The sequence below is a fragment of the Naegleria gruberi genome, assembly GCF_000004985.1.
Source record: "Naegleria gruberi genomic scaffold NAEGRscaffold_69, whole genome shotgun sequence".
NCBI classification, from domain to species: Eukaryota; Heterolobosea; class Eutetramitea; order Acrasida; family Naegleriidae; genus Naegleria; species Naegleria gruberi.
The window spans coordinates 86570-112614 of record NW_003163258.1 but is presented as its reverse complement, the minus strand read 5'-3'; the positions used below and the strand labels follow the sequence as shown (position 1 = coordinate 112614).

Sequence of the window (26045 nt, the reverse complement as noted above, 5' to 3'; positions counted from 1 at the left end):
AATCTTCATAAGTTTAATTTTATTTTTTTGTTGGCATATTAATAGCATTTTCGGTAATATTGTGGTATTGTTAATGAAAAGTGAAATCGGGCGTGGTATAGTGGTAGCATTCCAGACTGTCACTCTGGCGACCCGGGTTCAATTCCCGGCGTTCGAGTTAATATTTTACCTTATGTCTTATATTTTCAACATGCAAATTTATTAATATATACCCATCATCAATGTCTATCTATAGTCCAATTTTTGCATTCTCAATATCATCATTCATCAAGATAATCAACAATACTTAAACCTGATTTTTTGAGCTTGGTAGTTCCATATTTTTTCTTTTTTTTGAATTTGATATTCAGAAAGCAACATGATGATTATTGCAGAAGAGGCAGCTTTGAAAAAAAGAAATGTAGAAGATTCCTCAACAGCCGACAAGCATATTTGATTTCTTTTATGAAATTAATTCAATATGGACACTCTCATTCTGTCCTTCCTAAAGTGGTTTTGTTTTGGATTTTGATAGGATCGAGAATCCATCGATCGATTCCAGTACAATAGAAGGTTACAATGGCAATAGCCAAAAATCCTTCTGAGATGATTTAAATACCCATTCTGATATGTTAAAGAGCAGCAACAAAAAAATGAGAATAGAACCAGTTTACCAATACGTTGACCTGAACAGCATTGACGAGAACTTGTTGTGTCAAATTTGCAACCTTCCTCTTGTGAATCCATTAACTCATGCAGCGTGTGGCATGATGTATTGTTTTAAATGCATTGAATTGACAGAGAATTGTCCAACATGTGGTGGAGAATCTCTCAAATCTACAGCAATTCCAGCACCAAAGAGTATCACTAATATGCTTTCCAAGTTGAAAGTGAGCTGTGAAGAGTGTGGAAGTGTGATGTGTAGAGGTGAATTGATCGATCACATTGATAATCATTGTCCTGTCATTATTGCAAAGAAAGAATCTCAACTTGAAAAACCCATTCATTTGAATGTAAGAGGAGTTATTATGACCATTTCAAAGAAACCATTTATTGAGAATGAACCTGATAACTTGTTTGGGAAAATGTTTATTGGTGAGATACCAATGCATGCAACTCCATCACCACTCTTTTCAGATCCTGTTTATTTCGTTGATGTCGATCCAACAATTTTCAAACATGTTATCAATTGGTTTCAAAATTCAGTTCTAAATGATATTCCAAATTCAGAGAGAGTAGAATTGCGACATGTCTGTGATTCGTACAAATTGACAAATCTTAAAAAGGAACTTGCTGAGAGTATTGACCCACGTTTCAAAATTGATTCTCTAATTTTACAAGAGTGTATATTGACTAATCAATTAATGTCTGAAATTTATTTAGCAATTGGTTGTAAAGAACCTCCTGAATTGTTATATAGAGGAAGTAGAGATGGTTTCCAAGCAGTTGATTTCCATTCAAGATGTGATTACAAAGGACCAACTCTTTCAATTATCAAATCTGAGCATGGAAATATATTTGGCGGTTTCACATCAGAGCATTGGGAAGCATTGCAAATTAATGACCACAAACTTGACCCTACAGCTTTCTTATTTAAAATTGAGAATTCCACATTCAAGCAATTCGAACCCAGAAATCAAATTTGTCAAAGCTATGCAATGGGATGTGGCAAAAATGATCTTTGTGTGTTTGGAGCTGGACATGATCTTCGCATTGTAAACAATTGCAATTCAAGTGAATCTTATGCAAATCTTGGAAGAACCTATCATTTACCAAATGGATACAAGTTTGAAACAGAAGAGGCAAGAAGCTACTTGGGAGGAAGCAGAAAATTCAAAGTTACTGAAATTGAGGTTTTCAGAATTCCAGCTATCGGAGGTTTTGCTCTTCCTGTCATGGTTGGATTTTTTTAAATGTTGTTGAACCACGAATTATAAATTTTCAATTTACATCAGTCAAAGAATCGAAAAGTGTGACTTCATACTTCAATTTCGAATAGAGGGAGATTGGATATGAATAATGATAATTAACCGCTACTATCTATTCGTTACAAAGGATGAAAGATGAAGTTTTGCATTTGTCTATTGGTGATACCATTCCTAAACAAAAACTTGGTAATACTTATTAGAAATTCTAGTTATGGATTTTAGAAAACTACACATTAGTGTTTCACTTCGTATTCTTGAACAGAATGGTTGTAGAGATATCACACAAACACCAAAGAAAAAAATGTTTAAAATCGCATCAGAAAGAGCCATCTATCAGAAACTGTCTGATGTGGCTCAAGAGGGCTATAGCTTTGAAAATCTAGAGGATTTCTCTAACGAATACTCATCATTAAACCAAAAAACCGTTCCTAATGTTATTTCCCTGGCCCTATACCGAGAATATGAAAGGTTTTGCGACATAGATCATATTTCATTAATACAAACCATGAATTTTAAGGAACATGATTTCAAGGAGGATGAATCCTCTCCTCCCTAATAAATCTTTTTGAATGGTATTAGCCATGAATTATTAATGTGATCTGGCTGTTGCCATATATGTTACCTATTGCTATTTTGAGCGGTTAGAGATATTCTAAAAATGGATGAGATATATTTCCAGAAGAGTAGGAATGCAGGGTTCACATACCATAGTAAATGGCTATTATAATGTGTTATTAGTTATGGTACCAGTAACAAAACAAATGCTTCCAAACCATTCACCTTTCAATATCACAAACGAGCAGACACTATTCTTGTTGTATCTGCTTTTAAGTAGCTCCAATAATAATCCTTACCATGAGAATTATGCTCCCACAGTGGATGATTCCTTCCTTCCATCATATGATGAAGATAACAACAATTGGCCAATGAACAATCACCATCTAAACAAGGCACTATTGAATCAGCCACTGAATTTATCCAATAATTATGTTGTTCCTAATAATAACAATGTTGCTATCATGGAAGAATGCAAGCAACAAACCCCAAAATCTTTATCATCATTTGTAAATATTAATAATAATAACAATCATAGGACGATCCTTGCTTACTCCACTAGCAGCTCCTCTTCTACCACCCCTGTAAATACCAATAATAACAACACCGTCATAAGTACCAAAGGTAACAATAATACATTCTTCATATCAACAATAGAGTCCATGAAGGAAGAACAAGAATTAAAGAAGAGTCTTCCTAAACGACCAAGAGGAAGACCTCGTAAGAATAGTTTTGAATATGATTCCCAATTAAAAAAAATAATTAATAAAAGTTATTTAAAACAAAATAGCAAAGCCTTCCACTTCTTCATCTCTTCAACGGCCTTTGCCAAGTCATCAAACAAATTCCTCCTCAACACGCATCCACATGTAATTAAAGCACTCAACATTGCTCCCTGCACACCTCCTGCAAAGATATCCTGCCCAACCAAAAACAAATTCTCCAGATTGGACATTGGCCTTCCCCAACGGAATACACCATCATCATTACCAACCACTCTCTTAAAACCCATGTAATCTCCAAAATTATTGGATAGATAATGATTAAATGTAATTGGTGAGGAAGTACTCATTACAGAGTGTCTATTTTCAAGTTGTGGATGTTTCATGTATAATAATTCGAGGGCTCGATTGGCAATTCTCTCCTTCAAGTCTTCATAGTCAACACTACGTTGTCCAACTCGTTGATGGTTCCACTCTTGAAACCATGCATGATTGGCAAAGCTGAGGATAGTCATTGAAACCTTGTTATTATAAGGTCTGAGATTGGCTATCAAGATTGGAATATCAATGCCATTCTTTGGGTCAATATCTCCATCACTTTCCATGTATCTGGTAAATTGACCATCAAAATCAGGGTTAGTCATGATGAAATAGTTTTGGAACTTTAATCCTAATTCTTCTATTGTGCCATCATAGCCAAGGAAGGTTGCCTGAACAGAATATGAAGGCGTGTACTTGAAGTGATTGTAGCCAAGTTTTTCTCTTATTGGACGAGGAATGAGCTTTGAATAAGTATTGTAAACTCCAGCAGATGAAATTACAATCGGAGATTCAATAATGATAGAGTCCTTGTTCTTTAACACGCACACTCCTCCACATTTTCCTTCCTTATTGATGTGGATTGAAGCAACATTTGCCTTGCTCATCACATCTCCACCTCCTTTTCTAATGACCTTTATCAAACTTTCGACAATATCGTCTGCTCCTTCCTTTGGAATGTGACCACCATTCTTGAAAATATTGTGAATCATTGAATGCTCATAGAGTGGAGTTGCTTTTGGATTTGAACCATAATCTATGCCAATATAGCAAATGGCACTCTTAAGAAGCTGATTGGACGTCAATTTGTCAAGAGCTTGACCAATACTAGTATGGACATAATTCATAAATTTTGGTGCAACTAGATACTTGAATAATTTGGAAAATATGAATGGGAAACACTTTAAAATAATAACTGGAATAATTTCATACTTTGGTGGAAACGATATCTCAACATACTCATCAATGGCTTTGGATTCTTCTGGAAAGACTTCTTTGAGCTTTTTGATTAACTTGTCTTGACCTTCAGGAATTTCTATTTCTAACAACTTTTCATTTGTAGCAGAATTAATAATGGACAGATTATCAAAGTTCTCATCAAGGGACAACATCTCAATTTTCTATCACAGAGAAGATCCATCAGCTCACTTTCTGGACCTATCATCTTGCCCAAATAATGCCACTAACACCTGAGCCAATAATGATTGCATCATAATGCTCTGCAAGTTTTTCTTTCTTGAAAGGATTCTTGTTGAACTTTTTGGTTTGGACAACATTCTCTGTTAGATAGTGCGGCGCCAGAAAAACATTCTTTGGATATCTGTTGAATACATACAACTTGCACAATAGATAGCCAACATAGAGAAGAAACAGAAATGGAATAGCCACAAGTATGTAGATAATCATGATAATTTTTTAATGTTATCCAATCCATATCAAGATGCCAATAAAAAGGGCTCGTATCACTGACCAGACTCTCATTCAGAACTTGTTATTGGAACCGGGGTGATTAGTATCATCAACACTTTTTCATCACAAGGAGTTCGTATCTCAAGAACATCAACATCCGAACTCCCACAATTGAATTGTATTATCACAATCAGTGATTCCCGAAGCTTTTATACTAACAAACACTTCAGTATCAGTGATGCGAACTCTTCTGAATCTCTTAGTTGAACTACTCCATTGAAAAAAACTAGTTCATAATGGCTGAACTTGTGACTTGGCTGAGAGCGGCAGATTTAAAAAGGAAAGTAACAAGTTCTTGTGACTTATCTAGCAGTATGAGACAATAATGAATTATTGTTGTTATTGCTGATTCCAAATTGCTAATGACCACTCATGATTTAAAATGGTTTGGTGTTTGATTATTGTTTTTTAATTTATAAGAAAAAAGACCAACACTCTATACCTTTGTAATTAAGAAAATGATTTCTATCAATTCTACTACTCCATCAAACTCTGCTGAAAACTCACCAATGGGCATCATTGGAATGAGTTGTATGTTCCCTGGACAGGCAGTGGATGTTGAATCATTCTGGCAAGTTCTTCTTGACGGTAGTGACACCAGCTCAACCATACCAAAGGAAAGACAATCATCAAGATTCCACAACAATAAGCAAACCTACAACAGGGCTCACTTCTTGGAGAAACCATTAGATGAGTTTGATTTTGAATTCTTTGAAATTTCCAAGAAGGAAGCATGCTCCATGGATCCACAACATCGTCTCCTTCTTCAACAAGTTTACATTGCCTTGGAGGATGCTGGAATTAAATGGGAAGAAATCAGAGGAAGAAACATTGGTGTGTTTTGTTCTGTGATGAACCAAGATTATCTCACCATGAAAGGCTGGCATGACATGCAAACTTACAACTCGTACAGTTTGATAAACTCTTCACCAGCTAACAATTCTGCCAGGATTTCGTATCATTTCGATTTGAGAGGCCCGTCATTCACTCTCGATACCATGTGTTCAGGAAGTTTGGTAGCACTCAATTGTGCATGTGAAAGTTTACAGAGAGATGAATGCGAAATGGCCATTGTTGCTGGAGTTAATTTAAACTACATTCCACAAGAATTTGTATCTCAAAAGCTTATTGGAGCAGCAGCACCAGATGGAAGATGTAAAACCTTCTCTTCACATGTTGATGGTTATGGAAAATCTGAAGGTGTTGCTGTATTAATTTTGAAGAAATTAGATTCATCATCTCATCATCAACACATACAAGCATGCGAATTCTTCACAACATGAAAGAGTTCATGCTTTGATCATGTCAACTTGGGTCAATCACGATGGAGAAAGAAAGAGTGGAATAACAATGCCCTCTCTGGAAGGACAAGTTGAATTATTGGAACAAGTGTACAACAAGAGTGGCATTCCTCCACAACATGTTTATTATGTTGAAAGTCATGGAACTGGAACTACTATTGGAGATAAGATTGAAACTCAAGCTCTTGATTCATTCTTTGGAAGAGAAAGAAGAAAGCACAAACTTGACAAGTTACCAATTGGTTCTGTCAAGAGTAATATTGGTCACACAGAGGCAACAAGTGGGATTGCAAGTATTATCAAAGCTATTCTCATGATGAAACATAGGAAGATAGCTAAGAGTATTCATTGCACTGAGAGCACACTCAATCCTCACATTGAGTTTGAGAAGAAACAAATTAGAGTTGTCATGCAAGAAGAAGAAATCCCTTCTAATATCAATCCTGTTATTATTGGAATTAATTCCTTTGGTATGGGTGGTACTAATGCTCATTGCATCTTGCAAAGTGTTGAGCAATTAGAACATCAAAGAAAGAATAGCATATCAGAAGGTATTAGAATTCTTCCACTTTCTGCCAAGAGTGAATACTCACTCAAGATGATGTCTAGTAGCGTTGCTGAGTTTTCAGCTCAATGCAATCAAGATGATTTACTTTTCAACTATTGTGAAAAGAAGAGTCAATTCAGAGACTACAGAGCTTCTATCATTTACAACAACAAAGATGAGCTCGTTGAAAAGCTCCTCCAATTGTCCTCCAATTTTTCATCTAATGAATCAACTAGCATTGGTAACTCAAGCAAGAGAGAAGAAAAATCCGATATTTGCTTTGTTTTCTCTGGACAAGGACCTCAATGGTTTGCTATGGGAAGACAATTATTGGAAACCAACAATGTTTTCTCTGCCACAGTTGAAAGAATTGATTCAGAAATGCAAAAGATAATGCCAACCAATGACAAGTGGTCAATTGTAGAAGAGTTGACTACAAGAACAGAAAAGGACACCAGAATTTACTCAACCAACATTGCTCAACCATGTATCTTTGCAGTACAATGTGGTTGTTATGAAGTATTGAAATCATATGGAGTCACTCCTCGAATTGTTGTTGGACATTCAGTTGGAGAAGTGACAGCTGCATACGTGCATGGATGCCTCACTCTAGAGGAAGCTGTATTCTTGATTTATCATAGAGCAAGATTGCAAAACAAATGTGCAACCATCTTGAAAGAATTTTCTAAAACAGGTAAAATGATGGCTATCAATTTAGGATTGGACAAATTGGCCTCAATTTTGGATATTCTTGGATTTAACAATACTGTTGAGATTGCATCTGTAAATAGTAATTCCTCCGTTGTAGTTGGTGGTGAAGAACATGTGTTGAAACAATTGCAACTTGATCTCACCAAGTATGTGGAAAATGAACCAAACTCAAGAGTCAACTGTGTCTTTTTGAGAAATGAAGCTGCATTCCATACCAGCCATATGGAAGTAATCAAGAAAGAGTTATTAGAAGTTCTTTCTAATAGAATCTCAAAAAAGGAAAGAGGAACCAAACCAAATGATAATATTCAAGCCGTTTTCTCTACTGTCACTGGAAGAAAGTCAAACCTCCAAGAAATGTCAACACCAGAATATTGGTGGAATAATGTCAGAGGGAAGGTTTTGTTTTCACAAGCTATGGAAGAGATTTTTCACACTTACAAAAACTCAATCAAATATGTTATTGAAATATCTTCCCATCCGGTTTTGAATGGATACATTAAGGATATTTCGTCTTCTTCATTAGGAAATGAAGATTCTATTTCTGTAATTCCAACATTGATTAGAAAGAAGGATGAACAAATGAGTTTGTTACAAGTTGTCTCCTCATTGTTTGTGAATGGATATTCTAAACTTGATTGGAAACAAATTAATAGATATGGAGAGAATAGTAAGATATTGGATGGAATTCCTAAATATCCTTTCCAGAAACAATCTTGTTGGTCAGAATCTTATGAATCTTTGAGATGGAGAATTGGTCAATTCGAAACTATTAATCATCCACTTTTGGGTAACAGAAAATTCAATCCAATGGAAAATTCTCCAGATATTATCTATGAGAGTCTTATTGATATTAGTTCTAACACTGATCAAATGTATATTAGAGATCACAAGATTGAAAATGAAGTATTCTTCCCATATTCTGGTTTCGTTGAGATTAGTTCTGCAGCAATTCTTGATAACTCGTCCAAGAATGTTGAAGAGCTTCGTCTAGTCAATTTCAAAGTGGTAAATCCAATGATTTTACAACAAGAGCCTAGAATTGTTCAAGTTCATTTGAATTTGTATGCTAATGAGTTTAGAATTTTCAGCAAAAAGAAGGTTGACTTGTTATCTATTAATTATTCAGAAATTTCCAAAGATCCTTCCAAGTTATCAAATAAGCTACCTTGTGATTGGACTTTACATGCCTTTGGTTCTTTCAAAACTCTAGATTCTTCTAATTCTGGTGATTCCATCAATTTCACAAACAGAGAATTGAAAGCCTTTGATATTTTCAGAAATTTCACAGAAAATCTTGATGAAAAAACACAAAACATTCATAAGGAGAATATCTATTTCAATCTGTCCAAATGTGGCCTCAATTATGGACCTTGTTTCCAAGGATTGGATTTGTACAGCCAAGTTGGACATGACGAAACAAGAGAAGTTTTGATGGCACAAATTTCCCATCCAAAAGCTTTGGAAAATGACGAAAGATATTGTACATGGCATCCTGCATTGCTTGATTCATGTTTCCAAATGATGATTTGTTCAATGCCAGAGGATACAACCTATCTTCCAATTTCCACAGACGAAATTACAATCATCCCACATAGAAAACCAAACAATTCGAAACACACCATCACCAGATGTGTTAAATATTCGAAGAATGCTCAAACAAAAGAAATTACTTGTGATTTACAAGTTTTGGGAGAATCTAATGAGCCATTTATTTCTTTCAATGGTTTCAAAGTTTCACCTTTGGAAACCAAAGAAAAGAAACTTCAAGAAACTTCTATTGTATCATCAAACTTTGCACCACAACCAATCTATTCTAAATCTATTCTTCCTTCTATGGAATCATTGCAAGAGTTTATTCTCAATTTCAAACTCAATGAATACTCAAACGAACACGAATCTCTTAATAGATTTGTTACCAAGGTTTGTGTTGAATATTGTTTGAATGTATTCCAAGAGTTATGTGAAAGTTCTACTATCGAGCTTTCTGTTTTGAATTCTAGGATTCAACCAGAACATTTGAAGAGACTTGCTCAATTGACTATTGAGTTGGCTTTACAAATGAATCTTGTCCAATATGATTCAGATACTTATACAGTAGTTAGTGATCTTCCTAATAGATTTAATATTATCAAATCCTTGAGAGAATTTCCAAGAATTGATCTTTATTCCAATCTGATCGATTTGGTGGAAAATAGTTTAATTCACATGAAGCAATTATTAACTGGTGAGGCAGATCCTGTTTCTGTCCTATTTTCAAGAAAAGAACATGTATTGAATGATTATTATGATGAAGTTTCTCATCAAACTAAACCATTGTTTGATTTTATTTTGAACTCCATTCCAAAGAATGGTAAAAAGAAGACTTTGAGAATTTTGGAAATTGGAGCTGGACTTGGAGGAACAACCAAACAAATTTTACCAATTCTTGATTCATTGAGAGATTATATAGATGTGAAGTATGTTTTCACAGACATTTCACCATTGTTTTTGGTGAAGGCAAAGGAAAAGTTTGCACAATTCGAATATTTTATGGAATTTTCTTTATTAGATATTGAAAAGCCATTTGTTTCTTCAGAATTCATTGAAAAGGATTCGTTTGATTTGGTAATCGCTGCTAATGTTGTTCATGCTACTCAAGATTTGAAATCCGTCTTTTCACTCATTTCAAGCTTGTTGGTTTCCAATGGTCAATTAGTCCTAGTTGAGTCTGATCCTCTTGGAGCTCAATTTTTACACTTTTTCGTTGGTACTTTGAAGGGATGGTGGTATTTTAAGGATTCCTTCAGAAAGCAATCTGCTTTGCTATCAGGAAATGAGTGGGAACAAGTTTTATTGGATTGTGATTTCCCTTCAAATGTCATGTTGCCAATTGGTACTGCAAATTACATTATAGCAAAGAAGAAAGAGAAAAATGTTGAGAGATGGTTGTTCTTCTCTTCTGAAACACAAAAGGAAAATTTATTGTGTGAAGAATTGAAATCTAGAGGTGTAAAAGTTGTCAAAATTATTCAAGGTGAAAAATTCCAACAACTTGATTCTGGATTCGTTATTAATCCTGCAGATTTTGAACATTTCGAATCAATATTCAATCAAACTTTGAATATCTGTGGAATTATTTTCGGTTGGCCACTTTCTTTAAGCTCTTTCGAGTTTGAAACAGTTTCCAATTGTGTGGAATCTATGTACTCAATTTGTAAGATACTCAAGTTCAATACTGGCAGATGTAAATTCGTTGCTCTAACTAGTTCAGTTTTTGGTTACAATCAGGAATGTAACATTTCTCAATCTTCTATTGTTGGATGTTTGAGATCAATTCAAACTGAGATATTCCAAAAGAAGTTAAAGGTTATTGATATGCAACCTAAATGTTCAGAAAACTCAATTGGTGAAATTGTTGATGATGTCCTTGAATCTGTTTATACTCATGATGAAATTGTTTATTCTGAAAGTGGAAGATTTGTTCACTTTTATTCCAATGTTATTTATAATTCTTTGACATCTCAAAAGAAGATATTGAATAACGGTTGTTGGGTTATTAGTGGAGGATTGGGTGGAATTGGATTAAAGATGTGCGAATGGCTTGTTGAAAAGATGAAAGTCTCAAACATTGCCCTTCTTACAAGAAGAATGCCAAACAAATCTGAAAAATTGATCATTGACAAGATTATGCTGAATAACCCTAATGCATCTATTGATGTTTACATTACTGATATTTGCAATTACTCAACTCTTTATCAAACAATGCAAGAAATCCATCAAAAATTCCCAATTACAGGAATTGTCCATTCAGCAATGGTTTTATCCGATTGTGCTGCAAATAAGATGACAAAAGAAAAGTACGAAACTGTTGCCAGACCAAAGATTCTCGGAGGTTTCAACCTTCACCAATGTTCAATCAAGCTCAATTGCAATCTATCCACTTTTTTAATGTTGAGCTCTTTCAGTTCTTTGGTTGGAGCATTCGGTCAATCAAACTATAATAGTGGAAATTATTTCTTAGAATCTTTGTGTAGCTATAGAAGAAGTTGTGGATTGGCTGGACAATCTTTAGGTCTAAGTTTGATTACAGGAGCTGGATATGCAACTAAGGCAGAAGTTGATGAATATTTCTGGGTTGGAGCTATGCATGTTCATGATTTACTTGATCATTTCGAATATTTGATTGAACACGAGATGGATCTTCCTCCTGCAATGACCTTCTTTGGATTTGAAATGCCTGAGGATTCACTTTCACCTCATGTAACATTTGGTCGTCAAAGAAAGGAATCAAATATTGAAGGAAAATCAACAACTACAGATTCTAACGTTGATGGAATTGTTAGAAAGGTTTCAGATATTGTATCCAAAGTTTTTGGAATGGACGAAAGTGAAATTCAACTGGAGAAACCACTTGTTGACTATGGTCTTGATTCTCTCATGAGTGTAGAAATAAGAAATATTCTATCAAGAGAATTTTCATCAAGTATTACAGTTTCGACTCTCTTATCTGGAGTTTCGGTTTCTACTCTTGTTGAAATGATTTCCAATTCTGGAAAATCATCCAATCAACAATTAACACAACAATCTAATAGTCCAAATCAAACCAATTCATTAGAAAAGCACTTGTTATTAGAAACTATCCAAGAAAGATCATCAGAGAATGTTTTACTCTGTTTTCCAGCACTTGGTGGAACAGTTCATGATTTTAGAGATTTAAATCTTGAAGAATTTTCCATTTATGTGATTAATTTGGATTATTTGAGAAATAATTCTGATTGGACTGCTCATTTCATGCAAGTTTGGGATTGTGTCCATCAACTATTTAATTCCAATACGGTTACAATCTATGGACACAGCATGGGTGCTTTGGTTGCTCTTGAATTTACAAGATTTATTCAATTCAAGTTCAATAAGAAACCTGTAAAATTGATTGTTAGTGGAAATGCTCCTGGAAATTCGCTTCATGGTGATTCTTATGTGAAATTTAAAACTTTGGGAGATCAATCGATCATTTATGGAATTGTCGATCTTGACTTGTTCCCTAATGTAACAGAAGGAATTGAGAACTTGGATGAAAAGGCAAAGAAGATTAGAGATTTGATGGAAATTCCACTTTTCAAACACCAATTTGACTTTTTATTGAAATATCATTGTTATGACGATGACATTTTTGGAAAATACCAAGTTGACTGTCCAGTTATTGCTCTCAGAGGCGAATTTGATAAATTAGTAACAGGAAATACAATTAACAACTGGAATAAGTTTGCAGGAAATGGATTGAATATTATTACTGTTAAGAATTGTGGACATCAACTTGACAAACATTATTCGAATCTTATTTCACATTCCATTCTTGGCTCTCCACAACAATCATCACATAATCCAACTCCTTTTGACGTAGACATTGCTCAAGATAAGAACTCTGTCCTCACACCTCTCGAAAGAACTCTCTACATTCCACTCGTTTCCAGAGCTCTCGAATCTCTTGAAAGCGATGGAATTTTATATGATCCAATTGCTGTGAAAATCTTCCAAAACTTACCAGAAGATCTCTCTGTTGATGTTCAGAATGATAGAATTACCAGAACTAATATTGTTGGGAGAACTATTGTCTTGGATAGGAAATCACAAGAATTTGTGAGTAAGAGTTTGGCTAAGCATGAAAAGGTAATGATTGTTAATTTGGGATGTGGATTGTGTTCTAGATATGAAAGATTATTTGGAATGAATGAGAAGGTGCATTGGATTGATATTGATTTGCCAAATGTCATTGAATTGAGAAGACAAGTTTTTAATATTGTTAACAATAATGACAATACGAAACAACCACTATACGAATGTAAAAGTGGATCTATTCTAGAAGAATCAACATTTTCAGATCTTGCTTTCATAAGAAAATCATTTGGTGAGTCAATTCCAGTTTTGGTAATTGCAGAAGGTCTATTCCTCTACTTTGAAAAGTCACAACTTGTTCAAATATTCGAAATGTTGGAAAAGAAACTACCAGGTAGTAATATTCTTTTTGAAATGTCAGGCTTTGCTCCGTATTTCTTCACACCAAGCTCTGTGAAATCTCTCAATAAGGGAGGTCCATTCAAATCCTTTGTTGTCGATGCTGAACCATTTGTGCATTCCCTTCACAGAAAGGCAAAGCTAGTTTCAGAGCAATACCAAATGGAGGAAAGACAACAAATTGGTGGCGTGAAAGAAAGATATCCATTCATGGCACCAAGTTGGATTCCATTTGCTGGATTGATGGCTTCAAGTATGAGAATTTTACACGTCCAATTCGAATCTGTAGAACGAAAGCAGTCATCATTGATAAGCAAATCAATGATTGTGCATTTCCTTCTCCATGCTATGTTGGTTATTTTCATAATCTATCAACTAGTTCGCTTATTCAAATAAAAATGATTTCTAAAAATCAATCTTTTAATAAATCAGATAAATTAAAGAAATGGCAAATATGATCCAAGATGAAACATAACTATTCAAGGAGGATTCTGAAACTGTTCTAGTAGAGTTTCCTGTTTTAATTCCACCATTATTTCCAGTACTAGAGCTTGTCTTGACAGATGATTGTGGTGATGGTGTTGGAGATGGGGTAGGAGTTGTTCCATTAGTTGAAATTTGCTCAACAGTTGAGATGACTAAAAAATCTGAACCATCTGTTGGAGCACCACTCACAGCAAATGCAATTGGGATGGTTGATGGAACTTGCTTACTCTTCAAATTCACATAAACATATGGGCTTGTTGTAATTGGAGTTGACCACTTTAAATTTACCTTAATATTTTGTGAACCACTTGCAGGAGTCAATTGATAAATTGAAGTAGCTTCATTAGAAGCAATCAATGCTTTAGTTGTTGCATTTTTCAAATAAACAGCCAAATTAATATCCAAATATGGGAATGGTGCACTTCCAATATTTTCCATTCCAAATGTCAAAGTCAATGAAGTACTTGTGATACTTGTCATTTCCACATTTCTCAATGTAAATGCATAACCCAACATTAATGAAGCATTTCTTGCAGCATACCATTCAGTAGTTGGTGAATTAGCCAAAGTAGAAAATACATAATCATTCAACAACCATGTAGCATTGGTCTTTTTAACACATTGTGAGAAATCCTGACCTGTCCAAGTTGTTTTAAATATTTTCGATTGATAGGATGGATATAATTCACCACCCATCACTCCTCCTCCCTTACCTCCATTTGAAGCAGTCAAGAATGAATTAATATCTGGAATTCTAGATTGTAATCTATTGTAAAAGTAATAATCTTTACCACTGGTTGCTGAATAAGTTGAATCCGCAAATGCATCATCGTGGAATCCAATAGATGGATACGAAACTGTTGGATACGGAGCTGAAGTAACCGAAACATCACATCCTGCATTCTTAGTCGTTCCAGCAAGTGGTGGACAAAAGTATTGCATTGAATCTTGTGAAACTAATAATTTTGTAATATTGAAATTATTGTAAAATGCGGACAATACTCGGAGTCTTGTGGCCAATGGAGCCATCAATGTAGTATTTGGATAAGTGTGGAATTCTCCCCAATATCCTAAAATTCCAACTTGAACATATGCAATTCTATTGTCTCCATCATATTTTCTTGCAAGTTCAGCAATTAATTGTTCAATGGACGAAACTAATCTTTCATTCGAATAATCAGGTGATTTACCACCACCATAATCAGGATAAGATGTAAATGTAACTGGATTAGCACCTGTCAATAGAAAATCTGGCACTCCTGTATTATATTGACCATCAGGACAACAATTCGGATAATCAAGATATATACGAAAGATGGCTTGTCTCTTTCTTGACTTGACATTATTCAAGTATGGTTCCAAAGTTGCTGAAAATGTAAAACTTTGTGTTCCGTTCATTAATTCCTTCATGGAAAAATAACGATATTCTAAAGATTGTGGAAACTTGTTGGTTTTATACGAATCTTCATAGCTGGCGAAACCACGGAGAGGATTTAGGAGAGTTGGTGTTAAATCTTGTGAAAATGATTTTTTAATGGTGCATTCGACAAGATTAGTTAACAGCAAGACGAAAGTGAGCGCAATTATCAAGCTGTTGATTGTTGACGACATTTTTTTTGACAGTTCCAAAGGTAGTTTCTGTTAATCTTTGTAAACTCAAAGTTTAGTTTTATACATACGAAACTAAACTATAGTTTCAAATCACATTCTCTAATCATGTGCAAAGTTGGAATATCTTGCGGATTTTTACTCAAAAACTCCTCAAAAAATTGTTTTGCCTGTTCAAATTCATTCTTTTCAAAACAATCAATTGCTGCATTGTAAACTTTCCATTTGCTTGATTTTTCTTTTTGTTCCAATTCGTATAACCATTCGTCCATTTGGATTGTCAATGAATTTCCTAATTCGTGGACATGAGTAAGGTGTGGTGGTTCATTGGTTTGGTCAATTGAAGGGAAAAGACTGAATTCATTCTTTCCACTCAACCAATCAATCTTTCCAATACATCTAGTTTCGAATTTGGACGAAACTTTCTTATAAATTGCATCTGAAAGAATAATTTGGACATTCATGGATTGAGATTTAGCAAACAAGCTCACTAAATGAGGTTTCAAACATGAAATACTTGTAAAATTCTTACAATCATGACTTCCAACATTTCCACAAAAAGTATTATCATTACAAATTGCAATTCGAAAGTTAAGTTGATTGTAAAATAGTTCAGTATCAATACTAGAGTTCCATTTTTCAGAAAGTTTTTGTAATTTGCCTTGTAATACGTTAGCTGCTTCAACTGCTTTCAATTCATGATGATTAACATTTATGGAAGTGTTAAATGTCAAAATAATTGTGTCATTTTCTAAATTTCCTCTTTGGGCGTTAAATTGTGTGGAAACTGAATTGGTAATTTCAAAAATCTCTTTAAGAACATGTAGGATTTCCTTTTCTGTCTTTAAATGTTGAGCAAATAATTGAGAAAGTCCTTTGATATAGAGAGCTAGTGCAGTACTAGATTTGTGTTCTAAATACAATTCGAATCTATTGATGTGTCCTTTGTGTTTTAACATGGAAGATGAGGAATTGGAAATTTGGTGACTAGATTGGTGACTAGAGAAGGATTTGGAAGATTTGGAGGCAGTTTCGTGTTTTTCAACTTGTTGATCTTTTGGTTGATTAGTTTCGTTTCCATCATTTTCATTATTATCAATCTGAATATTGTGAAATTGAATTATATTTCTTCAACACATAGAAGAGAGAATCAACTTACTTGAGCTAATAAATGAGAGGGCAAGAAGGATCTGTAGAGTTTGATTTGTCTGACCATTGACATGAAATGGTATTGCAATTGCTGAACTTCATTGAAACGACTGGAATCCAAATTTAAAGAATCCAAATCCATGTTCGAAACATTATTAAACATCATTATTAAATTCTTAAATGGAGCTACAATTCTCACAGATAAGACCACTCCTAAAATGGCACTAAACACCAAAATAAGTAAACCTCCAGAAATGGCACAAACAACTGCAATTACTAAGCTACCTGTATAATTCCAAATTGGAACTGAGTAAATGAGTAACCAGTCGATTCCCTTGCACATTCTATATACGGAAATGTATCTTGTACTTGTGGAAAAGTACATGTTTGAATTGCACTCAATTGAGTTTTTGTAATTTGTTTTGAATTGATTGTAAACATATGAGGAAACATCGAATTGATCAGGATCTGTCAAGTCGAGCAATCCCTTTCTTTTGATGTTTCCACTGTTATCCAAAACTGACAGTTTTGAGTTTTCCATATTGGCTAATTATTCGAAAGTAAAATCTATAGAAAATTTGTCAACTTACTTGCCACAACATAACCTGTATCTATTTCCATAACCAAAGCAACACTTGAAACAACTGACTTGGTACTACTAATCAAGAATTCAGACAATGTATTCGAAGACAATTGATAAGCAAACAAGTATTTGAAACCAGACGAAACTCTACTGACACTATCTCCCTGAAAACAATAAATCAATGTAAGAAACATATAATCAGGCAAAGTAACATCAGCGAATGAAGGTAAAAAGAAAGTTCCATTCGGATTTTCATTACACGCAACAACAGGTCTCGAATTATCAAAAGCAGGAAGTGATAAATCAGGTTTCGAATTTGAATTACAATAATCGTAATTCTCTACATCATTACAATAGTATAAATCAAGGGAAACATGCTGAGTTGCCTTAAACTTGACTGGTTTTCCTCCAAAAATGTATAAACCAACAAGGGTTGCTTGTGGATCAGCAATAAACAAAGTTGCCACAATTGACTTGTGAGATGAGCTAATTTCTGACTTGTAAAGACGGTACATTGACAGCGCCTTTTCATTATCTGAGGAAGAATTGAACTGAACACCTAATTGACCAGTAACCGTATTTGAAACTGTATAAACATCTTGAATTAATTGAAGACAAAATTGACGAATCTTGAAGAATTCATTCTCTCTCAAAGTTGTTGACATTTCCAATGAGGTGGAAGTGATACTTGCTAACCAGATACCTGTCAAGATGATTATGCTAAATGCAACTAGTGAGGAAGTAGTGGCAATGATACAAAATTTGAAGGAAACACTGAAGGACTTTTCAGAGGAGGAGATTAAACTGGACGATTGTTCAGAAGAATAGTCATCATTGAGGTAGGCGGATTCTTTCTGATTGTTTACTGGTTGGATTTGTACCATTTTTTTTGTATTGAAAGACACAAGATATCTCGTGATTAAGGAACCACAGTTGCCATATCAACGGACAGAAGATTATACACATCAATAGACATTCAACTGTTGTAAATCGGAATGGCATTATATTTGAAGAAGGTGAGTGATTGGCAATGAAAGAGATATTCGATAAAATAGTGAATGAAAACTTCCATTCAGAGAACTGTCTCTATTATTACAAAAAGAGCGATTTATTGAGCGTACTAATACATCCTTCCTTTATAGAAATTTACATTGAAAATATTCGAAAAAATTACTATTAACAATACATGGCAAAAATTCCGTGAGTTCTTAGGTGATAACAGATGCCAACAAATAAGATTTCAAAAATGAGTTCGGTTTTGAGTAATACCTTAATAGAAATATTACAGTTTGTTCGTCAAGTTCTAGTTAGACCAATATGCAACCATTTGTCATCTCAACACTGTGGTATGAAGATTAAAAACGTTCAAATAACAATCTCAGAGAAGTTGAGATTTGGTTGTGCACAACTTCCCAAATCAAGAAACGCATAATGCGTCATAAGTTCAATACAAATACTAAAAAAGGGCCAATAAATAAACAATTTTGTGAGCGTGCATCTTTTATTATTACTTTTTGAGAAGAGACAGAATCACGTAGTTTGTTAAGTACTTTACAAACTACTAGTTTATAACAATTTCCTTTCAAAAAAAAACTCCTCTTTCTCAAGTATATTAAGAATGAGCAGCAATGATCATGAAGAACAAGCTGAAATATTCGGTTTGACCTTATTGAACACAAATCAATTGGAAATGTTATTGAGGTTATATATAATGTTGGAGGAAGAACAAGCATCAAATCTTCAACAACAACCACCAAATTGTTCAGCTTGCCCCAAGGAAATGTTGAAAGTTACTTCAAATCAGCATGTAGATACATGTAATGACATCATGTTGTTTGGTTCTAATCCGTGTAATGCTGACAACTCATTCCTTACTGTAAATACATCAACTACTGCCACCTCTTCAACTCAAATTTCGTTTGGAAATTTATCAATCAAACAAGAACCATTTTTTGAGACAAGCAGAAAATCATCGAGTTTCACAAATCAGTTAAGCATAAGGAAACCAATTCCTTTCATTTGTTCTACAGTTGAATCAATTAGAGAAGAGCAAGAGCTTAAAAAGACTCAACCCAAACGACCAAGAGGAAGACCAAGAAAGAACAGTTTCGAAATCAAAAGTGAAACTAAACGATTGAAAATGGAATATATGACTGTCAATAAAGACGATAATTAAATGTCAGATATCAACATGTTGTGTTGTCTTAATCGTAGCAGACTTTGGTTTTTGACATGTTTTTGAGTTTGAAATTATTGATAAAGTGAGTGATAACACCTATTCCGACAAGGAACACCTACCACCAATTTTCTGTAATTTAATTCAATAAATACGAGAATGGGAAAGAGTATTTCTATCAAACATCTCATAATGGTATGGTACACTTTCTAAATTTTGATTTTTCTTCTTCATATTATAACCATCTCTTTCAAAACACATCTAATTGCTACCGAATCCAACAAAATGCTCAGTTTCCTCATGTTTCTCCAATGCAACAAATTGATGTATTGGAAATGGAGATTGAGAGTACAAAAAAATCAATATATTAGAAATGAATCTATCATTGGCTGAACAGGACACCAACTCATTAGAAATAATGTTACTGAAATTGTACATTTGGTTGGACCAAACAGTTACGATTCAACCCAACAATATTTTCCAACCAATAACCTCAGATTATTCCAATCCATCAACCAATGAAACATTCACATTCAACCAACACCCTTTCATGAATAACATTCTTGTAAATAATGCATTCCAACCAATTCCTGAATCTCCACCTAATACCAGTTCATTTGCTCCACAAACATGTTTTATTTCAGCTGAAAAAACAACAACAAACACACTTCAAGATAGCAAAAAGAGAAAACACAATGAGAGTTTTCCCTTTGTTTGCCACACCGTAGAATCCATGAAGGAGGAAGAAGAAAGGAAAAAGGCACAACCTAAACGACCAAGAGGAAGACCTCGTAAACACAGCTTTGATGATAAACTCAATGACACCAGCAAAAGAATTAAGCACATACAACATCAATAAAGCCATTGGACCAGTTAAGTGTTCATCCCTCAACCTTCATCAAACGTAAGCTCCACCTCCGAATAAGACCACACATCCTCTAATATTATCTCGTATCTGTTTAGCAGTTCTCGTATTATTGTTCCTTCATCATCATGATTACTTGTCCAACATCGTAGATGTTAACATGATGTTCCTTAATACAATTAGCAATACTAGTAAATTGATTTTTTTAAATTGTAAAAAAAAATCCAAAACAAGTTTAAGGAATGGGTTCATTGTAGTTTTATCAGAAGTGCATCATGAAATATTATTGATTGTGTATTAAAATATTTAAATATTGATCGGAATGTTGAACACTCATCATGAAATAACAGTGCATCATTCAATAACATGAAAAACCAATATTGTATTATCTTTCCATCACACCAGCAAGGAAAGTAAACCTTGAACATGCACTAACTTTTTCATCAAGGGGCGAATTGCGACTATCATTTCTATTACACTTTTAACAAATCAAGAAGATGTTTATTGTGCGGTCGAACATATTTTTGTAATCAAACGATTCAGTTGATGATGAAATGGGTAGTGTGTTATCAACTGACAGGGGTCAACAATCATCTTCAGAAAAAAATAATGAAAATTAGTGCTTCTATCACATTGTTTGGAGTGCTTTTGGCATTGACAATCTTATCTTGTATTGTGACTGTTCAAGCTCAGGATAGAAGAGCCTATGCTTTGCAAAGTAGAGGAGGAAATGAAGGAATTAGTATTGTGGTCAATGTAAATATCAACCCACATAGAAAGAAGAGGTCTGCTGAAGCATTCCCAGTTGATGATACCACAAAGAATGTAGTTGCTAGTTTCAAAGAAGCTCTCTCATCAAAGGAAGAAAGAGAAGTTGCTGAAACATATCTTGAGTTTGCTAACAAGATCAAAGGAGTAAGTAATAGTTTTTGTGGAATAGTCTGTTCACATACTAATCATCATGCATGTTTCATGTTATTTTGATATAGATTGCTGATAAACTTGATCAAGTCCAAACAACAGAATCCAACGAGTTGAAACAACAACTCTTGGCTATTGTAAAGGATTTCACAGTAAAGTCAGAACATCCATCAGTTGATATCTTGCAATCATCACTTACTGATATTTCAAAAGCCAATGAAAATCAACCACTCAAGGAAGAGCCAGCTCAACAACAACAACCAACACCAGAAGGTGTTACTGGCCCTGTTTCATTCGAGTCATCATCTGGAGCTAAATCTCTTTGGCTTGGTCAAGCTATCTCTATTGCCTCACTAGGAATGAACATAGTTGATGGTATTGGAACTTACTCTGACAAAATTTCAAAGGTCGGTAAATTCTTGTCAGGTCCAGTTGCTAGCAAATTAGATAAATGGGGTTTGAAAGGTGTTTCAGAAACTGCCAAAAAATGGGGTTCTTCCGTAGACACATTTTCTCAAACCAAGTTAAAGCCAATCGAAACCAAGGTTGCTGCAAAGATTGCCCCTGTTGTTAAATCCAAGACATTCCAAGCTGTAAGAAGAACTTTAAATGTTGTTTCTGGAGCTCTCAGTTTGAAGGGAGGTTTGAAGGCATTGGGAATGGTTAGAAACATTAAATTGCCAACCTCTTACAAGGCACTCAAGACCTCACTCACAAAGGCCACTAAATTTGTTAAGAATAGAAAGCAAGTAATGAGTGCTATTAGAAAGACAGTTTCTACTGCTGGTAAGAATTGGAAGAAGATGGGTACTGTTGCAAAGTTGAAGAATGCTAACGAATTTAGAAAAGCTTACTCTGGATTCAAGACTGGACTCTCCAGAAAGACCTATTCTAAGCCAACTCAAAAGAGATCTAACAACCAATCAGGAAGAAATACTAGAAACAACTCTGGAAGATCTTCTTCTCAAAGAAGATCGAGTGGTTCTTCATCCTCAAAATCCAGATCATCTGGAAGTAGATCAAGCTCAGGTAGATCATCTGGAAGTAAATCTTCTGGAAACAGATCTGGAAGTAGATCATCTGGAAACAGATCTAGCCCAAGCTCAGGTAGATCTGGAAGCAGATCTTCTAAATCATCATCTGGTAGATCTTCATCCTCTAGATCATCATCCAGCAAACGTCCACCTTCTTCTGGAAGAAGAGGTAAATAAAAAGGGACATACTCAGATAGTTTATTCTTCAAATAAGCAAGAGCCCTTTCATTCCTTTTCTTTGCCATGATGAAATAAAATTTGGCAACTCTGTGGTAAGGTAAAACATGTTGTGTTAATGGTTGGTGATCTGTGTCTCAATTTCTAATGAATTGAAAGCAAGGAGTAAATGTGAGTTGCAAAAAAAAGATAATGATGTATAACATCAACAACATTTGATCCATTGGAGAAAGGTTCCAACATCTAAAACTCTGGCAATACACTAAGAAGAGAAGTGCTGTGAAAATATTTATTGACAAGTTTCAAATTCAGTTCTCAATTGTTGAGCTGCTTGGACCATAGCAATTAAAGCTTGCTTAACTTCTTGATATCCACGAGTCTTCAAACCACAATCAGGATTTATCCAAATATTTTCCTTTGGAATTCTTTCAATAGCATTCTTGATCAACTTGACCATCCATTCAACATTTGGAACATTTGGAGAGTGAATATCATAAACACCTGGACCAATATCATTTGGATATTTGAAATCTTCAAAAGCTTGTAATAATTCCATATTAGATCTAGAAGTTTCAATACTAATCACGTCAGCATCCATTGCACCAATTGAGTCAATAATGTCATTGAATTCAGAATAGCACATGTGAGTGTGAATTTGAGTATCAATTTCAACACCTGATGTTGTCAACTTGAAGCAGTCAACTGCCCATTTCAAATAGGTATTCCAGTCAGATTTTCTCAATGGCAAACCTTCTCTTACAGCTGGTTCATCAATTTGAATAATCTTAATTCCTGCCTTTTCCAAGTTGAGCACTTCATCTCTTAAAACCAAAGCCAATTGCTTACAAGTTTCACTTCTTGGTTGATCATCTCTGACGAAACTCCAGTTCAAAATAGTAACTGGACCAGTTAACATACCCTTCATTGGCTTATCAGTCAAAGATTGAGCATATGAAGACCATTCAACTGTCATTGGCTTATCAAGTGAAATATCTCCAAAGATAACAGGTGGCTTAACACATCTGCTACCAAATGATTGAGTCCAACCATTCTCAGTGAATGCATAACCATTCATCAATTCACCAAAATACTCAACCATGTCATTTCTTTCAGGTTCTCCGTGAACCAAAACATCCAAACCAATTTCCTCTTGAAGACGAACAACTTTCTCAATTTCTTCCTTCATGAACTTTTCGTATAATTCACGTGAAACAGTTCCATTCTTGTATTTCAAACGAATGGAACGAATTTCTTGAGTTTGTGGGAAAGATCCAATGGTGGTGGTTGGGAAAAGCTTTGGGAGATGGAATTTGGATTGTTGAGCCTTCTTTCTATCATCGAATGGATGTGATCTGTCTGTTGAGATGGATTCATTCATTCTGGACTTGACTTGTGGATTGTGGATTCTAACAGAGTTTCTTCTAGATTCGATTGCAGATCTTTGAGTGGCGAGAAGAGAAGAGATATTGGAAGGAATTGAACCTTCGCATCCATCTTTAAGAAGGGCTGCATAACCCAACAAAGATAACTCTTCCAGCTTTTGAACAGCAAAACTCAACCAGCTCTTCAATTCTGCATCGATTTTAGTTTCGTATTTCAAATCGAAAGGAACATGTAAAAGGGAACAGGAAGGAGAAAGCCACAAACGAGAAGCATCAAATTTGAATTCTCCAATGATAACTTTTTGAATAGTTTCAATGCAAGCATCCAAATCACTTCTCCAAATGTTTCTTCCGTCAATTAAGCCAACTGACAAAATCTTTGAGGAATTTTTGAGAGATTCCAATACAGGTGCAAGTTGTTGTGGAGCACGAACAGCATCAATGTGAATGGCTTCGACTGGCAAATTGACCAAAGTTTTCAAGTTGTCCAACAAATTTCCAAAATAGGTAGCAATCAAAATGTTAAGCTTCTTGGATTGATTCAATTGTTGATAGAAAGTTTGGAAAGCTTGTCTCCATTCATCATTCAAATCCAAACAGAGAACAGGTTCATCAATTTGAGTCCATTTAACACCAAGTTGACTAAATTGTTGTAAAACTTGATTGTAAACTGGTAACAACTTTTCCAAAAGAGTCAATTTCTTAGAATCAAGAGAACCAACAAATTCCTCACCCTTTGCCAAGTACAACCAAGTCAATGGTCCAATAATAACTGGCTTGACACGATCAATTCCCAAAACTTGTTCAGCTTCCTTAACTTGCTCAAAGAGGAAAGTACGAGAAAGAGCAAATTCTTGATTCAATTTGATTTCTGGAGTGATGAAGTGATAATTAGTATCAAACCACTTGGTCATTTCACAAGCAGCTGCTGGTTGACCAGTTGGAGCTCTACCACGTGCCATTCTAAACAAAGTATCCAAGTGGAAAGGTTGATCTTGAGCAGAATCAGATTGATGACGTTTTGGAATACATCCAATAGTTGTTGTCCATTCCAAAACTTGATCATACCAAGCAAAATCACCAACTGGAATTAAATCCAATTGACCAGCTTGTAATTGTTGTTCCCAATGTTGCTTTCTCAATTGAGTACCGACTAATTCCAATGCATTCAAATCAATTTTACATGACCAGTAGGATTCCAAAGCTTGTTTCAATTCACGACGAGCTCCAATTCTTGGGAAACCCAAATTGTGTGTGAAAATCTTGTTGATGGACATTTTTAAATGAGAGATCTTTTGAAGAATGTGTTGATTATGAGAATAGTTGTGTGATTATTCTTTTTTAATAGTGATTCAAAGTGAGAGGATAACTTTGGGGTGCAGTATTTAAAGTAATTTACTGGGGCAATTAATATACGAAACACTTTGTAATACTCGGTGTTTTACGTGGCAGGAACATTAAGAAGCTTGATTATTCAATATTCAATGGACGTGTACCCTATATTTTGATTGGTTGCTCAATAGTTTACAAAAAATTGAGAGTAGTATTTCTTTTACAATAATAAATATCTGCAACCACCTCTCAATTATTGGACAGACTGCTCATTTGATATTTGTGAGTATTGGTAAGCTGTTTTTGATAGGCTCCATTACTCACATTGAAATCTTCCACTTTCAAGTTAATATTCTATTAGAAACTTATTCAAGCACATTAAAATTGGGAGAATTTAGCCCTATGCCAAGTGCATCTACAAATCAAGAAATGAAAATCATCAATGGCTCGTTGGCTAAAGAAAAATTAATATTTGATGAGTGAAGCTTAAGAATCATTTCAGAAAGGAAACTCCTAGTCAACCAAACTAAATTTTATTCTCTGGCCTTTCTTGCACCAAAATTTTGAATATTGATAAAAACAGTCCACTTACAAAATATAATTCAATTTCTTTGCAAGAATTGGAAAGCATTCGACCATTTTCGATTTTTAGAAAAATTAACAAGGTCTGGCAACACGTTTCCACTTTGTATCCTTTGGTTTGATAAAGAGACACTTTCGGATATTTCAACAGCTACCAGAAAACCAAAAGCCGAAACCATGACGGTCATTACTCCTCTCATCCGCCTGAAATTACTGTAAAGTGCT

General features: G+C 34.6%; 9 protein-coding genes and 1 non-coding gene across 10 annotated transcripts; 6 read left to right on the top strand and 4 right to left on the bottom strand.

The window, feature by feature from the left end:
- Window positions 1-86: 86 nt before the first annotated feature.
- NAEGRDRAFT_t699 lies at window positions 87-157 on the top strand. Its single transcript has one exon. It is a non-coding gene; the product is annotated as a tRNA-Asp (tRNA).
- Window positions 158-632: 475 nt separating this feature from the next.
- NAEGRDRAFT_74355 (uncharacterized protein) lies at window positions 633-1892 on the top strand (the record flags this gene model as incomplete). Its single annotated transcript, XM_002670626.1, has 1 exon — window positions 633-1892. The coding sequence occupies one exon, from the start codon at window positions 633-635 to the stop codon at window positions 1890-1892; it is 1260 nt and encodes a 419-aa protein (XP_002670672.1).
- Window positions 1893-3234: 1342 nt separating this feature from the next.
- NAEGRDRAFT_81787 (uncharacterized protein) lies at window positions 3235-4971 on the bottom strand (the record flags this gene model as incomplete). Its single annotated transcript, XM_002670576.1, has 1 exon — window positions 3235-4971. Exon 1 carries the CDS (start codon window positions 4612-4614, stop codon window positions 3235-3237), a length of 1380 nt encoding a protein of 459 aa, XP_002670622.1. The 5' UTR covers window positions 4615-4971.
- Window positions 4972-5430: 459 nt separating this feature from the next.
- On the top strand, window positions 5431-13422 carry NAEGRDRAFT_74353 (uncharacterized protein; the record flags this gene model as incomplete). Its single annotated transcript, XM_002670625.1, has 4 exons — window positions 5431-6180; window positions 6233-9454; window positions 9491-13300; window positions 13360-13422. The coding sequence occupies 4 exons, from the start codon at window positions 5431-5433 to the stop codon at window positions 13420-13422; spliced, it is 7845 nt and encodes a 2614-aa protein (XP_002670671.1).
- Window positions 13423-13945: 523 nt separating this feature from the next.
- NAEGRDRAFT_74352 (uncharacterized protein) lies at window positions 13946-15409 on the bottom strand (the record flags this gene model as incomplete). Its single annotated transcript, XM_002670575.1, has 1 exon — window positions 13946-15409. One exon carries the CDS (start codon window positions 15407-15409, stop codon window positions 13946-13948), a length of 1464 nt encoding a protein of 487 aa, XP_002670621.1.
- A 290-nt stretch (window positions 15410-15699) lies between these two features.
- NAEGRDRAFT_74351 (uncharacterized protein) lies at window positions 15700-18235 on the bottom strand (the record flags this gene model as incomplete). Its single annotated transcript, XM_002670574.1, has 3 exons — window positions 15700-16719; window positions 16779-17314; window positions 17359-18235. 3 exons carry the CDS (start codon window positions 18233-18235, stop codon window positions 15700-15702), a joined length of 2433 nt encoding a protein of 810 aa, XP_002670620.1.
- Window positions 18236-18969: 734 nt separating this feature from the next.
- Window positions 18970-19527, top strand: NAEGRDRAFT_74350 (uncharacterized protein; the record flags this gene model as incomplete). The annotated part of the gene is made up of 1 exon (XM_002670624.1): window positions 18970-19527. One exon carries the CDS (start codon window positions 18970-18972, stop codon window positions 19525-19527), a length of 558 nt encoding a protein of 185 aa, XP_002670670.1.
- Window positions 19528-19945: 418 nt separating this feature from the next.
- Window positions 19946-20386, top strand: NAEGRDRAFT_74349 (uncharacterized protein; the record flags this gene model as incomplete). Its single annotated transcript, XM_002670623.1, has 1 exon — window positions 19946-20386. One exon carries the CDS (start codon window positions 19946-19948, stop codon window positions 20384-20386), a length of 441 nt encoding a protein of 146 aa, XP_002670669.1.
- Window positions 20387-21001: 615 nt separating this feature from the next.
- On the top strand, window positions 21002-22524 carry NAEGRDRAFT_53406 (uncharacterized protein; the record flags this gene model as incomplete). Its single annotated transcript, XM_002670622.1, has 2 exons — window positions 21002-21307; window positions 21382-22524. The coding sequence occupies 2 exons, from the start codon at window positions 21002-21004 to the stop codon at window positions 22522-22524; spliced, it is 1449 nt and encodes a 482-aa protein (XP_002670668.1).
- Window positions 22525-22806: 282 nt separating this feature from the next.
- Window positions 22807-25241, bottom strand: NAEGRDRAFT_59646 (uncharacterized protein). The gene has a single exon (XM_002670573.1). It carries the CDS (start codon window positions 25181-25183, stop codon window positions 22814-22816), a length of 2370 nt encoding a protein of 789 aa, XP_002670619.1. The 5' UTR covers window positions 25184-25241; the 3' UTR covers window positions 22807-22813.
- Window positions 25242-26045: the final 804 nt, after the last annotated feature.